General features: G+C 38.7%; 2 protein-coding genes across 2 annotated transcripts; one reads left to right on the forward strand and one right to left on the reverse strand.

Moving 5' to 3' along the window:
• Positions 1-17,193: 17,193 nt before the first annotated feature.
• LOC108007723 (uncharacterized) lies at positions 17,194-18,006 on the forward strand. Its single transcript, XM_017071474.4, has one exon. The coding sequence runs from the start codon at positions 17,391-17,393 to the stop codon at positions 17,769-17,771; it is 381 nt and encodes a 126-aa protein (XP_016926963.2). The 5' UTR covers positions 17,194-17,390; the 3' UTR covers positions 17,772-18,006.
• A 3,766-nt stretch (positions 18,007-21,772) lies between these two features.
• On the reverse strand, positions 21,773-23,013 carry LOC118877910 (uncharacterized). The gene has a single exon (XM_065866533.2). The coding sequence runs from the start codon at positions 22,922-22,924 to the stop codon at positions 22,544-22,546; it is 381 nt and encodes a 126-aa protein (XP_065722605.2). The 5' UTR covers positions 22,925-23,013; the 3' UTR covers positions 21,773-22,543.
• Between the last annotated feature and the right edge of the window lie 2,840 nt (positions 23,014-25,853).

The raw sequence follows: 25,853 nt of genomic DNA on the forward strand, positions 1-25,853 counted from the left end.
CCATCTACTTATAAGCCAAAATCAAAGCTGACATCCATTGCCAGCCACGACGACAGCTTAAGCCAATCGACGCTTTTCTGATTGCCAATGTCAAATATGGAATTAAATGCGTTGCCGCCCAGGACACTACACTGCCCAACAAAAGCCTGCTGCCTCAACCAGGCTTATTCAATTTTAATAATTGTATGCAAAACCTAAGCTATTTGTTTACCCACTACTTCGTTTTACTTGGGCTCACCATGAGATTTTCCAAGGATTAAGCAAAGAACCTAAATTAATAAAGTATAACTGTGAAACGGACACTTGGAAAATTAAATGAATTGTATGGCTAAGCTGTTTCATAAGCTTTTCCTTTGTTTCCGGCTTTAAATCTTGATAAATAATGGACGAAAATTTATGAAACTCAAAGATGGGCTAAACTGAAAAATGCAAAAGTAGCCGAAAATAGATTGCAGCCTTAAAAAAGCGATAACTTATAAGTTAGAGTACAAATTTAAATATTTCTTAGCACATATTTGAACTAGAATTCAAGTGAAGGTATACAAATGTTATCATTTTATTTTTGAAAAAGATTGCAATAATTTTTCTTTTGTATTTAAAATTAGTTGCCGGATGTTTGTAAATTTATCTTCCTATTTTATGGAAAACCACCCATAAACAATTGCCAATAGAAATCCCGATCGAATGCCAATTACAACGCAACTGATTGTCCAATTGTTGCGGCTGGTGCATTGAATAATATTTGCGTCCGCCAACTTTTTGGCGGCACTGTTAATCTGGCCGACAATTATAAGCCATATCTATTATGCTCTTTGTTGAGCTGCATAAATTATGCGCAAAGCCCGACAGCTCTGTCCGCAAAACCAATGCGGTTTGCCCCAGACCTCGCAGTCCGTTGGAGTTTTATCTAAGCCCAAATAAATTTAATCAACCGCAATCGGAAGTGTTAGAATAATGACACAATAAACAATAGCAATTAAAATATCAAATATAAATCATTGTGTAAATTTACAGCATAATTGCCCCATGAAAGCCAAATACCAAAATGCCAGAACAAAACTGCATGCAAATGCACAACAGGAGTTATTATTGGGCACCCCAATACAATACAATGCTATACACTATAGATACGTGGCAATTTGCGTATACATTTATTTATTTGCCTGGCTATTTTTTGCGATGAAAAGTCATAAAAAGCGTGTGCAAATACCAACAGGCAAACAGGCTGTTTGTCTGTTTGACCGACTGTGTCCGTGTGTCCACGTGTCCTTGTGTGTTTGCGGTGTGTGTGCGTGCAGCTAAACACACACTGAGGACCCAGGATATTCCCCCTGGAACCCCTTGAACCCCTTGCAAAATCACCCCGAAGCGATCGAAGCAGCCGTAAACGCATGCATAAATTTGCACGCATAAAATCAAATCAAAATTCAACGACATGTGACAATTTTATGTCCACAAAATTATGTATTTGTTGAAAACACACAAGCGACAACAACAATAGCAACAACCGAAGCACGACAAAACAACAATAATGCAAAGCAATGAAAATAACCACAATGGCAGATAGTACAACAACAATACCAGCGGCAATGTGAACAACATCGAGAACGGACATAGGAACTGAATTCCGGATTGAGGGGCCCAAAGGACTGGAGGGACTACCGCCTGCCAACAAGGACATAAGCAATAACAACAAACAGCTAAAATAGCAACATGAGCAGATTATAATGAACAACATATTCGCACGGCCGCACCCACTGCCACACCCCCACTGCCCACCGCCCCCCTTTCGACCGCTTTCATAATCGCACACGCACTCAATTTGGGGGGAAAACGAGGGGGAAAAGCAACAAAGCGCCACGCAACAATTTACGTGTTTTGACACTAATACAAAAGCCATTACAATACATGCACACACAAAAAAAATTGTTAAAAAAACACTTCCTGAAAATCCCTTTTATCGTGTCTTAATTCACTGATTTCATTTTATTTCTGAGAACTAACTAAACAGAACCTTATTTTGTGTAAAATGGCGTCTAAGTAATCCCTAAAACGCCACTAAATGAAATTTACAGTTATTTTTAATATTAAAGCAAAAAAATGTAGCGTTGGTCACACTGGAAATGCACATATAACATTTTGACAGTTTAAAATATTTTCTTTGCAAATTATTTATTTGTGAAAAGATTCTGTTAGCACGGATACAAAGTTTTATTCAAAATGATTTTACATACAATATAAAAATATTATTATAAAGGTCTAAGGAAATTTTATTGATTTTTAAATTGCTTACTGCAAAAAAAAAAAATTAACCAAACGATTTTTGTTAAATTGTATTATTACATAAATTTGGAAGTATTAAAATTCTAATATATATACCATAGAAAATTAATATATACTCAAAGGGGGAAAAAATCATACCTCACCAGACTCGAAAATTTTATTTTCCGTGCACTAATACACACGTGCGCACACGCACACTCCCACACACTCCAGGGAAAGCAAGGAAAGTTGAGGGCGAAAAAAGCAAAGTTTCCACATTTCCCTAATGCGCCGAGTGGCTTTCACTCAATTTTTAGGTGGCCCAGCCCACGACGAGTGTGTGGGTCACCTTTGAAGTCCGAGGAGCCCAGGCGAACGTCTCGAAAATTGCCGTAGGGGCATGTTTAACTAGTTTTACAGGCGATTTTCTCGAGTGGGAGCTACGAGCAGAAATGCAGGGAGGCTTGTGCGTGGCGTGACTTTGGGCATGGATGGACCGCACCTTGACTTTAAGACAATTTTCGATGGCCAACTGGGCCATCTTCGTTGGCTGTTTGGATGTTATCGCCCTTGAAGGTCCTGGGACTCGACCCTGGGGCTACGAAATGGGTCAGGTCGGTCACGTGGATGGGGTGGGGATTTTAATGATGAATTGCTCGGCCGACGGTGCGTATACGTTACATTTGACATTGAGATATTTTGCATTAGCATAAAAGTATGCAACATATTTTCCCTCTCTCATCCAATCTTTTTTTTTTCCTGTGCTTTGTCCTTTCGCCCAATGTCCTGTCGAGAGTGCTTGGGGAAATGGACAAGGACCCTTGGACAAAGCGAAAGAGAGGGTGAAAATGAATCCCAGTTATGATGAAGTATGTCAGGAATTTAAACACAATGCCTGGCAGTTAGGCAATTGCTTTCGCTTTAAGTAAGAGTTCTCGATGCCAAACTATCCATTCACCATTAAGTACTCTCTCTTATCTTTAATCCTCCTTTTGCCTCACCGGAAAATTTTGATAGACTCTGGATCCTTTGTTCGACGAGCCCCTCGAGTTAATGCCACACACATACGGTACTTGCAGCTGGAAAAGCATTTTCACTGCTCATTTCACCGTTAGCCATGTGAATTCCGATGTGAAAATGCGCACATTTTCGACAATTACACAGAAAACGCAAAGTTTTGCCAAGGCAAATATTTACCGCAAAATTTCTCAAATTCCGGCAAACAAAATCTAGGACCCGAGACTAAAATTTACGTTGAGTAAGTACTCTTGAAAAGTCATATTTGTCTGGGAGGCAAAATGGTGCAAGATTTTAAATCAAATTTGCTGTGCAGTGCAAATAATTCATGCATATTACAATTTAAATTAGGCGTTGCATCTAAGACCAAAGTCAAATACAGATGCGGGCGCATTAGGAAAAAGGGGTTAAGTGGGTGAATGGATGGGTTGATGATGGGTTAGTGGGTGGTTTTCAGGCAGGAGAAGATTTGCTGATTCGGCAGTCGATGCATTGTCTTCTCCTACACACACATGAATTCGAGTGTGTGTTCATTTATTGACAGATTGAAGGATTATGGAATGCCTTTGATAATTTGCTGCGGCTGCAGTGAACTTTAAGCTCATCTGGGCAGGACTTTTGCTGAGCCATATGGAAATCATTTTGGCTAAGCCAGCCGCACACACACACACACAATGTGCAAATATATTTGCAGTTTATTTTGCGGATTTCCGGTTGCAGACAAATCAAAATTTCTGCTCAAATACACAAAATGTCAGTTGGCAAATGAATGGAAATGAAACCACAGTCAGCAATGTCCTGTCCTGTCCTGTCCTCTCATTCCGCCAGTGACAATGTGACAATGAGCGATGAACTGAAGCCACAAAAGACAACACAGCATGTGAAATTAGTTTCATCAGTCCACGCCCATCCGCCGGTTCCGCCCCCAAAAAGTGAGAAAGAGACAGCTACACACAGTGTAGCAAATTATTGGTTTCCATTTCGATTTTGTACAAACCCCCCCCCCCCATCGACAGTTTGCAACGCTTTTGCACTTTACAACTTTTATTTAAAATAACAACCAATGCAAATATTACTGTCAACTGTGCTGTTCACAATATTTTCCACCGCCTCAATTAAAGTGTCAGCCAACAAAACCGTAAAAACTCACACACAAGTCGGATTTGGAAAAACCGAAACCAAACCCAAAATTAGGAGAAACAAAACAACAAAAAGACGAAAACGAAAACGAGAACGAGAAAAAAAAGCAAGTGAAACACTCGAAATTGTCAAAACTTTTGCAGCTTGCTGTTAGCCATTTGCTGTTTTTATTACTTTGCTTTTAACTTGAAACAAGATTTTTGAAGTTCCGCTCCCGAATCGGTGTTCAGTTTGCGGTGCTTTTTTTGGTAGGGGTAGAGTGCTATATGGCCAAGTGGGTGGTGGTGCGTTGCGAGAGTTGGCCAAAACACAGTTTGCTCATCAGCTTTCGGACATGACAACAGCAGAAATACATTTTTCCGGGGCCTGATGAGTCCTAGAATGGGAATCAAATGGATAGCCGTGGCTATGCAACTGCTCCGGCGATGCCACAATTTGAAATATTAATGTGCGAATCGGCACGGACAGGATGTCGGCAAAGCAGAAAGTTTTCCATCCTTAAATGTGCATTAAACGGAACATGGCCAAGAGCCGAATCCGAATGTTTATTGACCCGCTCTCTCCCAATAGACCAAATCCCAGCGACAAACGAGCTGCTAGAAAACACACGGCGGAAAAATAAATATATTGTTTTAATAGTTACATTTATGAATAGAACCTACAAAAATTTTCATCTAAACATTGTTCTGTACAAATTTATATACTTTAAACTGTCTAATTCAAAAATCTTCCAGGTTTGAAAACACTTCAGTAAATGCCAAAAAGTATACTATAAGAAATATTTATTTTTACCGAAAATCGAAGCATACTATTAGAAACCTTTTAAAGAAAATCAAAACCTCTACAGATTTCTGTAAAATATTAATTTTTAAAAATACTTTTACCTAAACAATTTCTTGCACAAATTAAAAAACTTAATTCGGAAATCTACCAGGCTTGAATCCACTTCACCAAATGCCCAAAAGTATGCTCTAAATTTTTTCACAAATCGTAGCATACTTCTAGACACCCTTTTAGGGAAATCCAAGCCATTCTAGTTTACTGATATGTAAAATATTATTTTTTAAGACCCTGAATCCCCAAATTTTTACCAGTGCAGGGAAACAGGAAGACAGAGAGTGCTGTCAAGTTTATTAGCTACGTTTGGCAAGCAGCTACTGAAATGGCAAGCGATACAACGCTGATGATTGGCTGCCTTGATAAGCGAGCGAGCATTAAGCTGACAAAAAGTGTAACGAGCAAAAATAGGACAGAGTCTGTTTTCCCCACAGAGAATTCGCAATGGCGAATGGCGAAGGGCAGCGCAAATCCTTTAACACGAAATTAAGACATATAATCCTTGACAAGCAGTAATGGCAATCTAATATGCCAACGCGTGCATTTTCGACTAGTCTAAGTCCGTTGCTGATTGACAAGGCCAGCTGCGTGGGTGGTGATGGGCGATATTCCCGGAAAACTTAAACCGGGAACAACAAAAACGCCACACAAATTATGGCATTGCCTTCGAAAAGCACAGATGAGCAGCTTGCTAAGCCCTTTCATTTTGTTTGGCTTTAAAGCAAAACTGAAGAATGAAGAATGACTTTCAGCTGGGGGTATTAGCCAATGGAATGAAATGCAAATCCCTGAAATCCATCACTCTGCCCAGCCGTATCTATCACTTTAATTAGAGCAACAAAGGGCGGAAATAATTTAATAGCCCCGGCCATGTAACCTGGCCAAAGGTCGCTGAAAAGGTTACACACCGAATTGAAATAGAAAATTTTAATTACATTTTCTGCAGTGCCTACATTGCAGGCTCGTTTCTGTTTGTTTGCGATGAATTAAATTTCATTTCCCCAGCTGCCTGCGCCTGGCTTCTATTGCTCGCCATTTCTATTGGGCCAGTTTTAGGACTGCTCTGGTTTTGGTTGGGAATGGTTAGAAATGGTTTGGAATGGTTTGGGCCATGGGCTTTTGGCTTTGCATGCGCAGCGACGCCATTAAACAGCCGTTTCCGGTTTACGCGCTTTGAGTTTCCGCTTCAAACGGCAACAACAACGGCACTGGAGTTCCCAGAGCCTGATATTGTTGTTGGCCGAGTTGCAGCAGCTGTTGCCTTGGTTATTGTGCGCGCTTTTGTTGGCATCGCTGTTATTATTTCGACTCCAGCACACACACCCGAAAACACCCAAGCACACACTCACGGATCCTGGGTGCCGCCTTGCACCATCTTTAATATAAGATTTCAATTCAGCACAAAAGGATCGGGAACAGGAGCGGATCGGAGGGAACGGGTGCCGGAATGGGAACAGGAACAGCTAAATTTCGCGTTCGTGTGCTCCACACTCGAGAGGCGTGGAAAATCACGAATACGCACTGTAGCGCACTCAACAAGAACTGCCATTGCACTGGGAGAAAAATGTGATGAGCACTGGTCAATAAACTTGTCTCAAAAATTTCTTAGATTTATATAGTCAGCACGCGATTTCAAACCTCGATTTTTGTAAAATTACCAACTTAAATCTATAAAATTGAAGTTTCTCAGTAAAGTGATTCTTTTATCTGATTTTAAAACGCCTGTTTCACAAACAATTATAGACGTTCTAATTAGTTAGTTACTTTTAGAAAATAATATAATCATCTATAACATTCATGCAATTTTTAAAATTTAAATTTGTTTTCAATCAGAAATAAAGAAGATACCAATTTTGGTATGAAAACGTATTATTTGTTGTACAAACAATTTTAATAAAATTGTATTTCTTGTTTCTAAGCCAAATTGAATTTATTTTGTCTTAGAAAGTAAGTTATATGGGTAATAAACACAGAAAAACTATGGTAAACAGGAATAAAGAGAGGTGTTTAAAAGTATGCAACAATTTATTTTGAACTCAGAAGTACAACTAGGTCACAAAGAAGACAATCCTAAAATGACAGGTAAAAGTGGTTTCAAAACCCCAGGGTTTGCTTTTCACTAGGTGTCCAAAAGAAGTACATACATTTCAAACTCAGAAATACAATGCATTCCTTCCGAAAAAGACTATAATTTATTCAGTGCATACTTTTAGGCAACTGAAGTGACATTTGAAAATGATTTCCAAGCCCTAGGGATGTTTGTTTCTTTTACTAAACCCACCAATATTCGCAGATCTAGATCTACCATTGTCGTTTATCCTCTAAATCGGTGATTTTTTTCACAGTACAAGCGGGCAAAAGCAATAAGCAAGCAACATTTCTATTGCATGGCCAGGGCCAAAGACGCCAGCCGCAAAACATACTCGCACTCGTGCATTTCTATATTTTTAATTAAACGCAAAAAGCCCTTTCGGCAACACGCAAAGCGCAGCTGCTGAGGCAGAAACCCCAGCGCCCATGCTTTTCCAGCAGCCAAGGAAAATGCGAGAGGAAAATGGGTTAGGAAAATGGTACTGGTACTGGCAGTGGGGGAAAATGTTCTCGAGCGAGTGCAGAGCAATCGCGACGACAACTTCAAGGTTAAGTCGTCAGCTTTGTTTGCCACGAAAATGGGAAAGGAGGAGTGTATGGAGGCCAAGGAGGATTTTCCCCATCGAGGTTACTGACTTGCTGCAAACTAAGTGGAAATGCAAGGCTGAAGCCGTTAAGTGTATTAAAATGTTGTTTTAATTTAGCTTAGAAACTATTTCAAGTCGGCGAAAGATGTGACATCTTGCAAATTGAATTGCTAATGAAGTGGTTCATTCACATATCTTATTAGTTTAAGGTCGAGATGGGGATTCAAAAATATTGAAAGGAAACATAACTGAATTCAGATTTGGTACTTGAAGAAGTCCTTAAGAATTAAATTTTTCCTTAATCTTGGTGGTAAATTTAATGCTTTACAAGTGTTTACATGGTAAGAACAGGTATTAAGTAAAATATAAAAAATACCCTAACTCTCACAGAAAGAAATATACATTGTTCTTGAATTGAGCATATTCGTTCTTAAAATCAGTGCAAGTGGATTATGGGTTCAATGTTCTTAATATCAGAACAAAATGGTGCGAAGAGAAAAGATAAATTGAGTTTATTTTGATAAGTATAGACTACTGACTAGACTAATAGTTAAGTTGTTAAGATAAACAATGTAAATACCGCCAATTCAGATTGAAAAGATTTTCAACTTAAAAAATGTAGTCATATTCTTAAGAACATTTTCAACTAAGATAAGAACTTCAGGATTTTCTCTGAACAGGTTTCGATTCCGTTTGCTAACACAACTCTTTATAATATTTTTTAAAATTGTAAAGTCCCATTAATATAAGTATTATATCGAAAACCAGGTTAAAATATTCCTTCTAAAAGTAACTTAATTTGTATACAACCGAGAAGCTCTGAATTATAATGCGAAGAAAATACCCTAATTGAGTATGAGTTCGAAATGGCGAATTTAAATAAGCCTGAATAATAATTTCCTGCATTATTACTCGACTTTTTCAGTTATTCCTCGCCTTCCACAGAAAGCAGATTCAATTTGCAGCACCAAATCGTGTTCATGGGGGTCTATCTGTCTTTTTATTGTTTCACCTTATTGTGCGAATCGTGATGCCAACCTCCGGAGCAAATGGCAATGGTATTCGAATTCGTATTGGTATTGGCCTTCCGTTTTGCTGACATTGAGCAGGTTATGGCCCATAGCACGTTTGGGAGCAGAGAGGAAAGGCCCTATGAAAGGCCAATTAATATTTCATAAAGGCGCACGTAGCCAAGACAATACATACGCACCATATATATATATATATATATGTATGAAAGGGAGACTGGGAAAGGGAGCAGGCAGCATACAAAAATCCCTCAATCACTGCCAATTAATGTCAGACACAGGCACTCATATTTGGCATTCAGCCAGCCATCGAGGCAGCTCGCAACGTCGTACATAAAAACAATAAATGATTTATACATAAAAACAAAGAGCAATGCGCGCAAAAGCCACAAAAATAAAAATCACACACACAGAGGGCCCAGAGACAATGGAAAAGACAGACGGGCTGAAGTGAGGAAAATTGGGAAAATGGAGGGAAAAACGACCACAGCAGGAGATGTGAAACGTGAATTTTGTGAATTTTACTGACATATTTCTACTACAATTGTATATTTTATTATTTGCCCGAAATCAAAGCCAAATCGAATAGAAAAAGGACCAAGTAAAAGGAGCCAGCCTTACACACGGCACAAAGATATATATATATATATAGATAGATCTGCGGCTTTACTACTCAATCGAGCGTGGAACGGTCCGCAGGCCTTAGCCATATCTATAGATAAAGCCGTATACAATGGACTAATGAAGTCGCTTTCATGTTATATGTGCAGCATACATTTCGGGGCAGCTAATTGGGCACCTTAAATTACTCCCGTGTACGTGAGTTATCTTTAAAGGTTCGCAATCCGCATATATATATATATATATATCCAGCCACCCTCCCAGTAATTGCTAGTTTTATCAATGGTTTTTGCTATCGGAAAGAGCCAGCAGATTAATTTGCATATCTATTATTTTCATAAATAACAGCGAAGTTCGCTTCCTGCTGCGAATCACGGCAAAAACCATGGCGCAGAGCACAGAAAAAAAACACAAGCCGACAAAAAATAAACAATTTAAGTCAATTTAAATTTCTGATGATTTGCAACTGTCAGTCGCGGCCCGGGGAAATTTTTGGGCTGCGAGGCATAAAAAAGAATCAACTAACTCACCACACTATCAGTCACACTTAGTGCACGTTGCACAGTTTCCATTTTGATGAGCACACACACACAACTTGGCGAACGGAAACGAAACAAAGCAACAACTACAAAAGTGCACGGAGGAAAAATTAGAAAAGGCTTCCAAAAAAAATGTTATTTGATTTCATTGCAATATTTTTACATACCACATTACTTTTATAATTTAATTTATATTTTTTCAATAAAAATACGTAACGTCTTCATCTGCGGAGGTGTCTCAAAATCACTACAGTTTTAAAATCACACTTAGGTGTCTAAAAGTATGCAACAATATTTTTTAGCTCCCAAGTTCAATGAATTCATTCGGAAAGACGTCCATCTTATATTTACTGCATACCTTTATACACCTAAAATTACATTTAAAATCGAATTTAAGCCCTGGTGATTTGTGTGGTCTCCCATATGTAATATATTTGACTAATATTAAAAGCACCTAATTGATTTCTTTTAAGATCAAAAGAGCATTATACCTATTAGCAAAAATCTTTGTAATTGTTATTGATTTAAATTTTGTAATTTCGGCTAGTACTAAAAACATTTTTTATTTGTATGACAGCTTTAAATAAAATATGTGAACATGTGTTTTAAAAGACCACATTTTAAGGAATGTACCTATATATTATCCAATAATTTTCAGTGCATCAACGCAATGTAACGGACAACGCGCAAGGAAATTTTAACAGGCAAAAAATAAATATATACGAGGGAATATATGTATGGAAACTATGGTTTATGCCCAGCCAGAAAAAAATGCGACATAGCCCGAGGGCTTTTCGAGTGCCTCGATGGGTGGAAAAATGGGGAAATACCAGGGAAAATCGGGGAATGGGACATGGCTAGTTGGTGGCTTGTCCAAAGTGCAAAACCGAAAAAGAAAACAAAAGCATACAAAAACAAAACGCGGGAGTGCAAACATTTGCACGCACGCACAAATCAAAACATCAACAAAACAAAAATCGCTGGCGAAAACCCGCGGCACGTAACCCCCCGCAGCACTTTTCCCATGACCCCCCCCCCCACCCCTTCCAGTTTTTCATGAAAAGTCTCGGCAACTGTATACGTATTTGACATTTTAAACGGGCCAGTCGCCACTTGTCAATCTTTGTAAAAGTTCGCATTTCACATATTTTCTCGGCCCCCTTTGCTTTCTCTTTGTGTATGTGTGTGTGTGGGGTTACTTTTTTTGACTACTTTTTTTAGCCAGCTTTTTCCCTATTTTTCCCTTATGTTTTTTTTTTGTCAACCAACTCGCATTTCTGCTGGCAAATGGCTTTCCAAACGCCAGTGCCGCAACGAGCTCGCAAAGTCAGCCTAAAAGTATGCAAATAAAATACGCGCTCTTATCTGTTTGGCATTGGCTTTTGTGTGTTGGCCAGGCCAACATGGTCGCCAGCTGATGCCATGTGGCAAAAAGCGTAGCCAAAACAATGTTTTAAAATGCATTTGGGCATACTTTGCACGCCGGCACATTGGCAATTGCATTCACATGCCATAAGCCTGGTTCCCAGTCCCGAAAATCCTCCCCTTCCCAGCCTTTTTGGGTGTTTTTGGGGCCCAGCCCAGACAACCTCGTGCGACTCCAATCAACAAAATTGAAGCCATTGGTTATTGTTCTTGGTAGTGGTAGTGGCAGTGGGGCAGTGACATCCTGCCAGTTGCGGCTCATATGTCGCGTGTAGCGCCCGAAAGCAAAAAGTCGAAAGTGAAGTAGTTACTTTTGTTTTGCCCGAGCGATAAAGTTAAGCAAAAAATCACTATTGCCGGGCTTGCACTTGGGCATTCAGCGGGCTTGAGGGTATGCCAAATCGATGGAGAAAAGGTAAGTTATTTGGGTCTCTCTAGATAGCAATCTGAATGAAATCTTTCAATTTCAAAAGATCGAATAAAGAACTTCAAGAAAAATCAAGAGTTATACTGAAAGGTGTCTAAAAGTATGCAACAACATATTTTTTAATCAACAATTCCGATGATTTAATTACAGAAGACACCATTCTTTATTTTACTGCCTACTTTTTGGCACCATAAAAAAGTGATTTAAAAAAAACCGTAAATGTTTTTTAAATCTAAATAAGGTTTGGTTATTTTCTTGATATTTCATTCAAAAGCAATGAAAAACTCAAATATATTAAGCCCCATGAATGTTTTCAACTGTTTTTAAGAAGGCCTGCATTTTCTACTAAATATTATAAAGATGTCTAAAAAATAACTTGTTTTAATTATTTAAAACAATGTTTTTTTTTATACAAAGCCGATTGATGTGTTCAGATAGACGTCACTCCTTGATTCACTGCATTCTTTTAGACACCATTGTAATGTGATTTAAGAAAACGATAATTTCTGTGGCCCCCCTTTTTGTTTTTAAATCTTAAAACTATCTGTTTTTTTTGATAAAAATAGAAAAATTGTGTTTCGGATTTATGACTATCTTTTGAAAGCAAAGGCAAAGCAAAATAAATTGAGCCTCTTGAATGTTTTGAACTGTTGTTCAAGCATCAACTACTTTTCTAATACAATTATAAACAAAAGTAATACTGATAAATGATGAGAAATGAAACCCAATTAAGTTTAAAATTAATATGGACACTTACTCTATCTTTTACAAAACAGAGCAATAAATTTCCGTCTGCTTTTATTGTTTGCTCTTTCATTTAATGCACTCCTTTGATTAATTAATCTACTTAGTCTAAAACTTTTCGAGTGCCATTCAGACGGTGAGGCAAAGTTAAATTTGCATCTGTCTCTGATGTGACACTTTTCCTTGAACTCACTTAACCAGAGATTATCTTTCAATAGAAGCAATTCGCTGTGAGACTGAAAGTTTGTTCCGAAGATCTTTTCAAGGCACGGTATCATACGTGTCGAGACTTTACTTCTATACAAACTTCCGCCATCTTTGGCTTTATCTTCTAACGCTGTCAGTGGCATATATGTCTAAATAATAGAAAAGTTAGTGGCGAAGAAAGCAGAAAGCTCCACGATGCACTGAGAGCACTGAGCTCATCTCCAAAATTTATATGGAGGAGCTGTGGCAAAAATCAAGTATTCGCTCATATGTTAGCTTTATGGCGCCATTTTGTTAATTTATTTCACTTGCTTGACAGTTTGTTTTCAATTTTTTATTTTCGTTTTCATTTTTTGCGCTCGGTTAGTTTGAGTTCTGGTTTGGTTTTTGGTATGGTATGGTACGGTTCGGTTTGCTTTTGTCTTTTGTCGCTGGTCAGAGGGACCGAAACTTTATAGAAAGGGATGGTTTTCCAGGGAGGAAATAAATATTTTTTCGCATTCCTTTTAGTGGTGCAGCCAGCATTTCTCGCTCGGTGGTTGGTGGTTGGTGTTGCTGTTGGTGTCGCTGTGGTTTTGACATAAAGTGCGCTTATAAAAAACCGCCAAGTTAGAAACGCGCCGGAATAAAATTTTTTGATGAATGCAACGCTCGGCAACGAGCTTGGACCGTAAAAAAAATTGCGCAAAAATAGCTGATAAATTTGCGCTCTACGCAAAACAAATGGTTAAAGTTTTAAATTGAAATTGGGCCAAAAGGCAAGCGCATGGGTTCGAGACTAGGTACAACACACGATAGCCGGGTATAGCAGGAGCTAAAAAATGTCCATAATAAATATCTCAATCAAAAAAGACAAGCGGGCAAAAAGTAGCATCAGCATCGGAATACAAATATGGCAGCAAATGGAACACAACAAAATGAATATGAAGCGCTGTTTGCCATTTGCCGATTTTGCTGGCTGATAAAACAAAAGGCAACAAAAAGCACTGCACAGATTAAAAATCTAAACTAAAAGCAGTGTGTGTATGGAAAAAAGGAAAAGTATAAGCTGTTTCCATTTTCCACCATCAAAGATTTCGCTTCCCATTCTTTTTTTTTTGTTTAGACTCTTCTTTTTTCGTTTGTTAGATGTTGATATAAAACAAGCGACTAAATAAAAACCGCACACACACACACACTCGCACACACACACCGAAATTCTCGAGGGAGGGGGTGGTGAAATGGGGGGGGTCGTGTGGATGGATTGAGAGCAGGAGACACACGTACAAGTGCAGGTCCATTTATCTTCTGTCATTGTGCGAGTGTTTCCGTTTTTGTAATGAATGTCCAGCTGTGTGCATTGCCCTGCGGACAAGGAGCCACCCCCCCCCCCTTTCTCCTTTCTCCTTACTACTTTCTCCTTTCTCCTCCTCTGGCTCCGAATCCAAATCCGAATCGGGCTCTAGATCTGGCCAACGCAAAGCTAAAGCCAAAGCAAACGAGTCCGGGTACGAAGCTCTCGCTAAAACTGAAACTGAAGCTGAATCGGAACCCGGCATCTGAATCTGAATCTGAATCTGAAACCGGACCGAATCGGTGCCACTACAATTGTCGCCAGACGCTCGCTGAAAGGCGTCTTTTATGTCGCTTGATAAGATAAGCCTCGCTTAAAATATATATTCCTCGCTATGTATTTATATGTACATCCTACATAGAGTGGGGTTGCAGATGGAGTAAGATGGGTTTGAAAAAGGATACTGTTTTTAAGTGGGTGGACCGAGGTATAACATTTTCAGCAGTCTCCTGTCTGGAATTAAGCTTTACCATGTTTTGAATACAAAATATACCCACAAAGAAATTCTTTTAGGTATCAAAAATTTTACAATTTATGAGTTGACAGAATAAATAAAATAAATATATTTCACTACTTCATTCTTTCACTATATTTATTCACATATTCAAAGAATTATTTTAACAAGGTTTAATATGTAGAGCCTTTATTAGGACAGTTATTTTCAATTGGGTAAATTCTCAAATAATAAACTCATATATTTGCAGTACTTTTTCAAGATTTGAATTTTTTAAAGTTGTCAGAAGAAATTAAATAAATATATTTCTGTACGACCATTATTTTCTTAAATATTTAAACAGATCCTATAATAATTTACAATTTTTAAAGTTTTTATTTGGGTAAATTCTTATATAATGAATCCATACATTTGCAACCATTTTTTTAAGAGTTCCTCTACTACTTTTTAAAGTTTTTACTAAAAGACCTTTCCTTACCTTTTTTAAATTGTGTAATCATAGCTATATAAAATGCTCATTATTTTACTATCATTACATTAATTGGGCAGTAAAATAATTTATAATATTAGCATAAATTAAAATTAAATTAACGTCCACTCTAGTGCAAACTCTTATTCCTGTGGAAACGGAACCGGACATCAAGAAAGGCACAAGTGTGCAACTTGTATGCGGCACATTCTTAATCCGGGTTTTTGTCATTACACTTTCCACTTTATTTCCGTTCGCTCGCAGATTTGCGTTGTAAGCACTGCCCCGCCCCCTTTGATCCCGCCCCCAATCCGGTCTTCACTGTGAATTAGGCAGATTTTCTCCTTTCGTATTTCCCATTTGTTTTTTTTTTCTGCCATTTTTTTTTTCAACACCATATCTTTCTTTATTTCCCTCGTTTTCGGCCAGCAAAGAGGAGCAATTGGAAATAATGCAGTGAGGACAGATGAGCACAAAGACAAGGCACTGGGGCAGTGGGAAATTGAGATGCAGGGTCTTAAAACTGGCCAAGACCCGGGCAAAAGGGAAAAGGGGCCGAAAGTTTGGACTGAGCCGTAAGCTGCTTGCCGACGGAGACTGCAGTTCGGGGCTTAAATGCAGCCAACTGCAAACTCAAATGCCATCAGCTGTCGGGTTGAGAACGAGTATCAGGTATGTTAACCGGCGATATCGAAGGGTTTTATTTCGGTGACAAAGCAAGCACAAAAAAAATGTGCATCAACAGTTAAAATTATGATCCGAAAAATGCATTGGCACTCAGTTCTCACCTTCCAAACTATCAACAGAAAATTTATACCAACGCTCTTAAAAAATAATGAACTAAAAGCATTTTCAAAATAATATACCATATGAATAACACAAAACAAAAAGGTATTGTTTGATGAATACACAGCTATGCAAATATTTTTATGGCACACTTTTTATCATGGATGAGTACAACGAATATTAAAGCTATTATTTTTCATAACGAGTTAACATTTGATAGGAGTCAGGAATATGAAGTTGATAAATTAATATCGGATAATATAATAGTATATGCTTTTGGTAGGTTGGGAAACCATCGATATGGGCACCGTCGATAGTCTTAGCTATCGATACTGGCCTCCATTGATATTATCGATACTATCGAAAATCAGAGAGAATAAACAAGCAAGCGTAGAAACGAACGAATATTAAAAAACAATTGAAAATATTGCCTAAACTATAAAACAAAAATCGATCAAAATTAATTTTTAACGTGGTATCTTATTAAATATAGCTAAAAATACAACTTTATTACTCAAAAATAACGAACAACACATGAAAAATTAAAATTCTTTTCTGAGCAATACTATCGATAACGGGACAACACCATTCATTTGTAAGCCATCGATAGTATCGATAGTTCTATCGATCGTAATAACTCTACAAGCTTGTATCAAATTAATACAAAATGTGCTATGTATCCTAACTTAGGATACATTTATTAATTAACTTGACTCGGTTGGAATATGTAACGCCTGCAATTGATTTTTCGAAAAATCAGCTGTCAAATTCCTATCAACTTGTCTAAATTATTTGGCTGCTTACCCCCCCACCAAAATCATACGTGTCCCGCAGGGCAAACGTTAATTCGATTTGAGGGCATATCTCAACTCGCTGTATATATTTGTACACATATATGTGTTCCAGCAGATCCTGTTCCCCGAGTGGCAACCTCAATTTACCCATTTCGACAGTCCCGATGGCATAAGCGAATTCATCCATTAAAGCTGCCAGCAGCGTACATAAAGCCAAACAATTCCCCTAACTACCCAAATTGATCAATTTCAATTCACTGCAAATAGCCTGGGCGTGATTTGTTGGGGTGGCTCGGTGGCCCGTAATGTCGCCCCTGGTTGGTAATGTTTGGCAATATAAAAACTTTTTGTACTTTTACGATATAGGAGCTATGGTCTCACTCTCGCTCGCTATAAAAAAAAATAAAAAAAAATATAAAACGAGAACGACACCTTTGCCAAAGTAGCTTACTACAAATTTGTCAAAGCCGGGCAGCAAATCGAAAACAAAAACGTGAAGCCAAGTAAAAACTCCAATCGCAGGCAATAGCACGCACCAAAGGCGAAGTTTGCATTTCGAATTTCAAGTTCCCTGCTGCTGAGTGGAGTTTTTTCTGTGTGTGGTGCTGCCATAAGTTTGAGTTTAGAGAATGGTCAACTATCTGGGCAATGGACTTGTGACCTATGGACTATTTCTGAGCCTTCCTGTGAGAATGTTGCTGTATGCGGTCTTCCTTTACCTGGCCAATGTGGCGGCCATGTTGCAATTGATCCAGGAACTTTTGATGCTATCGCTGCAACTGCAACTGGTGGCGATCAGATACATGTACCATCCCCGGCTCTTTGTGGGTACACCATTTCGAGAGAACCTACTGGACACACTGCAGTTCCTCATGAACGGATGGAGCCTGCTGCTGCACATGCTCGCCCAATCCTTGAGCTTCCCGTGCGCCGTTCTGGGACGACTCAGCCGGGTTTTCCGCTTCTGCGCCCGTAGTCGCACCTGGGCGACCATGCTGCAGGCCAACTGAAGAACTCTGGGAACCCTGGAAACCCTAGACAGCCCCCAACGCTGAAAAATTATCCTGCGAGAGCAATAAACGTTCCCAAGTGCATGAAATTTAATGCTCATTTTGTGGACTCAAATCCGCATACTTTAGCGAGGTACTTGATGAACAGGAGGGTATTTGGGTACTAGGCACAAGGCAACATTGTCAGAAAATTAAAAAGAAATTGATTTTAAAACTTGAACTTTTCCGCTGGAATATTGGCAGTAAAATATAAAATATATATTTATCTATATATATGAGCTGAGAATCATTGCTTAACCAAAACTGAAAATTGTTGACTCATTTATGTTAACTTTGTGTCTGTTTATTTCTAACTTTTTTTTACCCTCTAATAATTTAGTATCATATATCACCTAAATTGGTTAGGCGCATTTTAAGATCTAACTAAAAACCCGGTGATTTTAAAAACGTTTTCTTAACAAAAACATTTAAGGACAGTTATTCTCATACAATTTTTTTTACTTTTTTCGTGATCTATCGGATCAATTCTACCAGGAACTACAATCATCATTCTTGGTGCAGCTTCAAAATATTATTTTTAAGCTAGTGTAATTAGCCATTTTTTTGTGTTTTCGTAAAGATACAATTGGAAATATAGAAACAATTCTTTTAGCAGACATACAGGTTTTGTGATTACGGTTATCAGATCAAAAATATTTATCATATTCAACACCGGGTATCCTTTAGTCGAATCTATCGTTTCTACATTTTTGGGGAGCGGAATGCCGCCAAATGCATCCGCATTCGCATTCGCTTTTAGCGTGCGCAATTACACTTGAAGAAATCCTGGGGATTTCATGCGAAAATCCATTTGTCACAATGCCGAGTACGTGAGGCAGCGCAGCAGCTGCAGCAGTGCGTGTAAATGTGTCGTCCGGGCAGAGCGCGAGTCCTTCGGGTCGTCCTTTGGCCCCATCCCGTCCCGTCCTGTCCCGTCCTGTCCCGTCCTGTCCGGACCTGTCCTGTCCTGTCCCGTGGATCCTTTGCATCCTCCGCAAGCTGCACAGCTAGTTCGGAACTGAACTGAACTGAGCTGCACTGATGCAGCTGCAGTGCCGTTGCTCTATCACAATGACACTTCATTTCAGTTGGCCTCTGCGGCAAGGAGTCAGTAGTCCTCGATGTTTTGCCCAAAAATATATGTGCACATCTACATGCCCTCGTATCTCCGCATCCACATCCGCATCTGTAGCTCTAGCTGTATCTGTATCCGCTCCTGCATTTGTGTCTGTATCTGTGGCTGCATCTGTATCTGTTTCTGTAAATGTGGTCATTGCCGGGAGCCTTTGGATGAGAAAATAGCCAGCTCTGGATTACTTGAAGCCGACCCAGTGCGTTCGCTTAATGGAGTTCCTCCAAAGGCACCCAAAAGCCAGTCAGCCGCCCCGGAGGAGGGCAGCTCGAAGCGTATTGGCAACGTAAACCGATTCTAGGATTCTCGGATTGTCGGACTCCTGGATTCTTAGATTTCGGCAATCAAGTACAATTCAAACGGCCATGGCATCCAGCATCAAAGGTCAAAGGTTTCAAGGAGTGGGAGTAGCCATAGAAAGCGGAGCTTTAATATAAGCTTTAAGTGGGCGTATAAGTACACTTATTCGAAAATTGGGTACTTGAAAGATTATCATGACTTTTCTTTATGATTAACCAAAGGTTCTCAATTTTTATATGACTTTAAAAGATTTATAAAGATTTTTTATTAATGCTGGTATTGTACACATGCATGTGCTGCTGTGTATAAGAAGTACCTTTAATGATATATAGGTTTTCCCATATTTTACAACTCTTTTTTCTTTATACCAATGTTATGTATCTTTACAGTACAAAGTTTACACTAAAAGGATCCCCAGATCTCGACACTTTGTTCCTTATAAATCCTTTAAGTAACGACTTTTGTTCAAGTATTATTCATGACCAGGCAGCTTAATTATTTTAGTCTAAAATATGAACAATTAACCTTCTGACGAGGCCAAGACTCTTCATAAAAAGTATGCCACAATAGAAGCCTGCCATCGCCCCTTGGCCCAGAACAAAGGACGAAGGATTTAAATTAAAAGTACTTTACTCTAGCCCTTGATCTGTGCAATCCACCCTCGCTACTCACAGATTTCAAGTGCGAAAGCGAACGCCGCACAAGTTTTCATAATCATGAATATTGTTTATCGCCCTGTGAGCAGCTCAGAACCCCCAGCCTTTGCAAGTGCATTTGAGCATAATGAGATAGACTATGGACTCCGGTCTCCAGACTCCGGCGCAGTTGAGTTGGGCTGAGCCGGAGTTGAGTTGCAGTTTAAGCCGCTCGCTAAGTGCTAAGTGAAAAATAACCGTGGCCATAACAAAAAAGGCTTAAAAAAGAAAAGTGGCCTTTAGACACTTGACATCGCAACGGATGGCGAACGGGCATGGGCTTTAAGCCCATAAAAAAAAAGAAGAGCGGAAAACCCCTTTAATTGGCTGGCCACGGTATTTTCATAATATGTTGTTTCAAGAGTTTACAGCGTATTTACACATAGAATTACATAAATGCTGAGCGCATTAACTTTAATTGAAAAGTATTTTTAATTAATAAATTTCAACACGTTGGCGCCAGCCCAGCACACATAATTGCAAGTAGGCATTAAAAAGTGCCCACTCCTCGGGGCAAAGGGCAATCATCACAACAATAACAATATAATGTCAGCACAAACAACTGCATCCGATGAATATATATAAAGATGTACATACATGTACTACATATATACTCCATAGTACATTGTATTGATATGTCAGACAACAACAATGGCAAACGGAACAGCGACCAGCGGAAAAAAGGTTAATTGACCAACAAATAACTTAATTAAATCAAATGAAAATTAAACAATTCAATTTTTAATGAGGTTCGCTGGTTTTGACCTCGTTTCAATTATGAAAAGCAAGCACAATGGGCACAAGTGCCCGGAGTAGGCAGCTCAGCTCCCGGATGACTGATTGGACGGATGGACGACTGGACGGCAGGAAGGCCAGCTGGAGGTCGTTCCGCCCACTCGGAAAAGTGGAAAATTGGAAAAGTGGCGGTGGCACAGGCACTGACAGCTCTATTAAAATTTCGAATACCCTCAATTCGGACCGCCTTCTCAGTATCACCGGCCCAAAAAATGGTCAGTTCGAAACTATTAATTACAGGTGGCTAACAAAAAAAGGTTAAGTCGAGAATGGAATTTCCGGGTGTGGGCCGGAGCACTGAAACACGTGTGATCTACTAATTGCTGAACCACTTAATTATAGTTTTTAAATTTCCCAAAATACTCATTAACTGAAATTGGGTTTCCTTCTCAGGAAATCTTAAAAAAATATATTTACATGGAGTTGAGTAATTTAAGCCTGATGTTTCATTTACAATTAGAGAGCTACTTAAAAATATTTAAATTAATTAAGAAACTGGTTATGTTAAAAATGAGAATCCTACTTAAATATATTTTTAAAATAATATCTTTAAGTGTCATTAAAAAATGTATCCCTCTACAAATTCATAAAAAAGGTGTTAAATATTTTTAGTATAACGTATTAATGATTTTTTAAAATATTATTAAAAGCAAATGCTGCAAATATTTAAATCAGATTACTAAATAATTAATCCCATAATTTCAGAAATTCGAAGAGCGAAAATTAAACACCATTTAGCTAATTTATGGAAATATTTGTAACTTTCGAGATAAAATCGCCAACTCTGTAAATAAAGCCCTGTTGAATCAATAATTAATTTTTAATGATTTACAACGTGACAACTGCTTGTTCGGGGATAATTCAATAATATAGCAGATCAACTATCAAAACTGAAATACTCCCTGCGCTTTAACAATTCACAAACCGAATACGTTTTGCCATTCAGCCGCCGTTGGGAGTGAAGTTCATAAAAAATACATAAATTATGTAAATTGATTAAAAAATCAGCATACCTCGGCAATAAAATGATTATAGAACAGAGCGAATAAACAATGGCCACTTGCAAAACTGCAACAACTGCAGGACAGCACTTATAGAAGAACAATTTACAACTGCCGAGTGGCAATTGAAACTAAGACCATCGAGGAATGTATTTTATTTGATTTTACATTTTACTTGCTCCCTTTTTTGTCTGCCCTTGTTGTTGCCGTTGTTATTGGCTGTTATTGTTGGGCGTTTAATGAATTTTATTGATTGCAAATACAAAATAAGAACACAGCATCAGGCAAATGGAAACCATTTACAGCTTAAAAATATTTAATTACCAACCACCCCGCGAATGGTCTGGGGGATTTCGTGGGTTGGATGAGATGGGGTAAAATTGTGGAGTTGGGTTCGAAATGTTTCCAGGTCTTGCCACCAAATTGCAATTAATCTTCTTTTAACAGCAAACTTTTGATCCGCTTTATTTGCATTTCGCGGCGGCCCACCGTGGAGGAAAAATAACGAAAATGCTTGTCATAAAAAATTATCAAGGGTTAAAAATTATGTTACGCGTTTCATTTTGGTCGCTGCGAAAATGATTTATGCAAAATCTGTGTGCCCCTTAAAAATGAATATAAATTGTGCAATTTCATGTTGCTGCCCTCTTCAACTTCCCTCAACTTTTTGTGTCCGGCAAATTAATTTAAAAGCAGCAACAATAAGTGAAATAACAAACTGCGAAAGGGTCGTCGTTGGTGGTGTTGCTGCCTGGGCATTATTTATAATCTCACAAATTGAAAAGGTTTTTCTAATCAAAAAAAACCACATTAGCCGATGATTATTTTCTGTAAGCCCAGATAACCGGGATAGTAGCCACTGGCATAGCCATAGTAACCAGGCGATTGTTGGCCATAGTAGCCGTAGTAGTTATAGCCAGGATAGCCAGACCATGGGTAACCATTGGCCCAGTTGAGGAAGGGATAACCGGTGATGCCGCCGCTAAAGAAGATGCCACGCCTTCTTCGGCGACCCCGCCCCACCGCCGGATGCAGATTCCACACGGAAGAGCCGCCAATTTCCTGCTCCAATGACAGCAAATCCGTTTTTACATCGCCAACTGGTGCCACATCCTTGTCAACAGCCGACGCGCCACTCAAGTGCGTGCCCAGCAGCAGAATCGTCTGCACCACCGCCAGCAACAACAGCATATTTAAATATTTAAATATATTTAAAATTCAACGCTGAAAATATGATATTTATATTTAATTCAATCGACAAACCGCGTCACTGCCTCACACACAACTGCCAGTCAAAGAGTCGTCGATGTTTCCTATTTATATGTGGGGTCAATGTGGATTGAATTTAATGCCAACACCATTTTCGTTTGATTTAAAGCGCGCTAATTGAGGGCTGTATAAATGGATTTATTGAAAAACAACCATAAAAAATATGAAAAGACAAAAAAAGGTTCTAATTTAGACGATTTAGATGAAGCAATCAATTTGGTTGGGAGGCAGAAATACAAATATAACAATGAATATGGTGTACCCTTTTTTTCTACTATATTTTTGATGTATATAAAACAAGCTGATTAACCAGAATGCTGATAAATTAATGCTATTAAACCGGCTTAAAATTTTTTATAAACTTTTTCACACAAAAAATTCTTTAATTTCTGTTCAATACCAGCAGCGTTTAATTTAAAGCTCGCCAATGAAAGCCAATAAAATTTTTAAAAAACTGTATAAAAAATTTCATATAAATTGAATACGAAAATCAATGTGTAAAGGCAGCACATTCAGCCTGTTAAACCTACTCAAGTCGAGTACAAGTTCGGAAAAAATTGTATAATCTGGCTTTGTGGCTTGACCAGGGACTCCAAACACCCCCTATATGCTTAAACCTAAATCGCTTTATGAACCGAATTATGAAGGCTTGACAGCACTTGTCTGACATTCGTCGCAAACACCCGCAAACACCCTGAAACACACCCATTCCGCCATTCATTTGCCAGACCTTGTGTCCCTTTTCACACATTACGCATACGCCACGTTGTTGCGTTCTGTTCGCTTTGCTAGCTCGCTGGTTGCCAATTGACACATTTCATGTTCAGATATGCGTAAATAACAATTATTGTAATTTTTCAAAGCGCTCGTTGCGAGACAAAGCGTAGACTTGTGACAATTCAGCGATAATACACATAAAAGCGTAACCTTAACCGACAGCGTGTGAACCTTGAACTTGAGTGACAGAGGGCAAAAAAGGCGCCGGATGCCTTTATTTTCTTGTTCTATATGTATAGTACTCACTTCCCTTTGGTATATATGTATACTATGTTCTACAGGATGTGTCGATGTGCCCCTGTCGACGGGTATGTGTTTGCCAATGTGTCAACATTTTAGATTGCCTTGCATGATTTGCAAGAAAAATGAAGACAATAGTTGAGTTTTACACTCTCCACTCAACAACCGCAACAAGAAAAACCAGAAAAACAATAAAAACAAGTAAAACAAAGCCAAGTACCGCTGTCAGCGTGTCACGCGATTTGTTGCCTTTGAACGAGTATGAAATGAATATATTTGTCATAAAGGAAAGTCATGGCCCGCTGTTTGTGGGTGTCGTCGAGTTCTTTTTGCCCGATTAACAAGTGCAGAGGGTAAAGGGGGAAGGGCTGAATAGGGGTTGCACAACTAATTGCTACCCAGTAAGCTGCTTATGTCTGGTGGGTTTACGGGAAACTAAATTCCCCAGGCAGAGGGATTTGGTTTTTAATAGTAAATCCTACCTATTACTATTTTAAAGCAATAGTTTTAAGTTGTTAGTTCTGTTTTATTGCGCGGTTTTTCTATGAAAAATTGTCTATTTATACCCGTTACTCGTAGAGTAAAAGGGTATACTAGATTCGTCGGAAAGTATGTAACAGGCAGAAGGAAGCGTTTCCGACCCCATAAAGTATATATATTCTTGATCAGCATCACTAGCCGAGTCGATCTAGCCATGTCCGTCTGTCCGTCTGTCCGTCTGTCTGTCCGTCCGGATGAACGCTGAGATCTCGGAAACTATGGGAGCTAGGCTATTGAGATTTGGCGTGCAGATTCCTGAGCTTCTTACGCAGCGCAAGTTTGTTTCAGCACAGTGCCACGCCCACTCTAACACCCACAAACCGCCCAAAACTGTGGCTCCTACAGTTTTGATACTAGAATAAAATGTGAAATGAAATGTATTGTTCTCATCAATACCTATCGATTGATCCAAAAAAAAGTTTGCCACGCCCACTTTAACGCCCACAAACCGCGAAAACCTGTGACGCCCACAATTTTCATGCTAGATAAAAAATTTTAACTGAAATGTATTGGTCTCGACAATACCTAGCGATTGGTCCAAAAAAAAAATTTGCCACGCCCACTCTAACGCCCATAACGCTTAAATCTGTATACCGCCGGTAGGTGGCGCATTTTAATCTCGCTTTGCTGCTTGCATATCTCCATTTAGCTGAGTAACGGGTATCTGATAGTCGAGGTACTCGACTATAGCGTTCTTCCTTGTTTTAAAATATAGATCTCCTTTATAATACTTTTTTTAACTACCAAGTAAACTCTACAAATATATGAATATTTATAAAACTACCCACTTAAAATTAAGAATCCACCCTTAGCGAAATCCACTTAAATGACACTTTTAAAATTTATTATCATTGCATTTATAGTACTGTATATTTACTTTCTAAGGTACATTTTGGGGACCCCGAGCTATAACATAAAACATAAAATCAATGTAAACCTTTACTAATCTTTTAAATTGGTTCCATTAAGGTTAAAAATAAAATATTTTTCTAAAATTTGTTTCTAATTTGATTCCCCTATTATAACCTTTTCCCATGGCCAATATCCCCAATCAAAAACCCTCAACAATCACGTCGAACAAAGGACCCCTGCAATGAGAAATCAGAATTGGGTTAGTTCCGTCTCCGTCGCATTTTAATTCTATTTGCACATTCGGGCGAAACTTACAAATACAAAGGCGAACTATAAACAATGGCAGCGGAACGAGAACAAGAAATTGCGTTGCCCAGATAACTTCAACAACTTTTCGCGATTTCCGCGACTTGCGACTTTTGTATTGTGTGCATTTGTCTGC

This window comes from Drosophila suzukii, chromosome 3 (assembly GCF_043229965.1).
Source record: "Drosophila suzukii chromosome 3, CBGP_Dsuzu_IsoJpt1.0, whole genome shotgun sequence".
Taxonomy (NCBI): domain Eukaryota; kingdom Metazoa; phylum Arthropoda; class Insecta; order Diptera; family Drosophilidae; genus Drosophila; species Drosophila suzukii.

Bases quoted from the DNA above. Each gene is read 5' to 3' on its own strand.
- LOC108007723 (XM_017071474.4), top strand. From the start codon at position 17,391: ATGGTCAACTATCTGGGCAATGGACTTGTGACCTATGGACTATTTCTG.
- LOC118877910 (XM_065866533.2), bottom strand. From the start codon at position 22,924: ATGCTGTTGTTGCTGGCGGTGGTGCAGACGATTCTGCTGCTGGGCACG.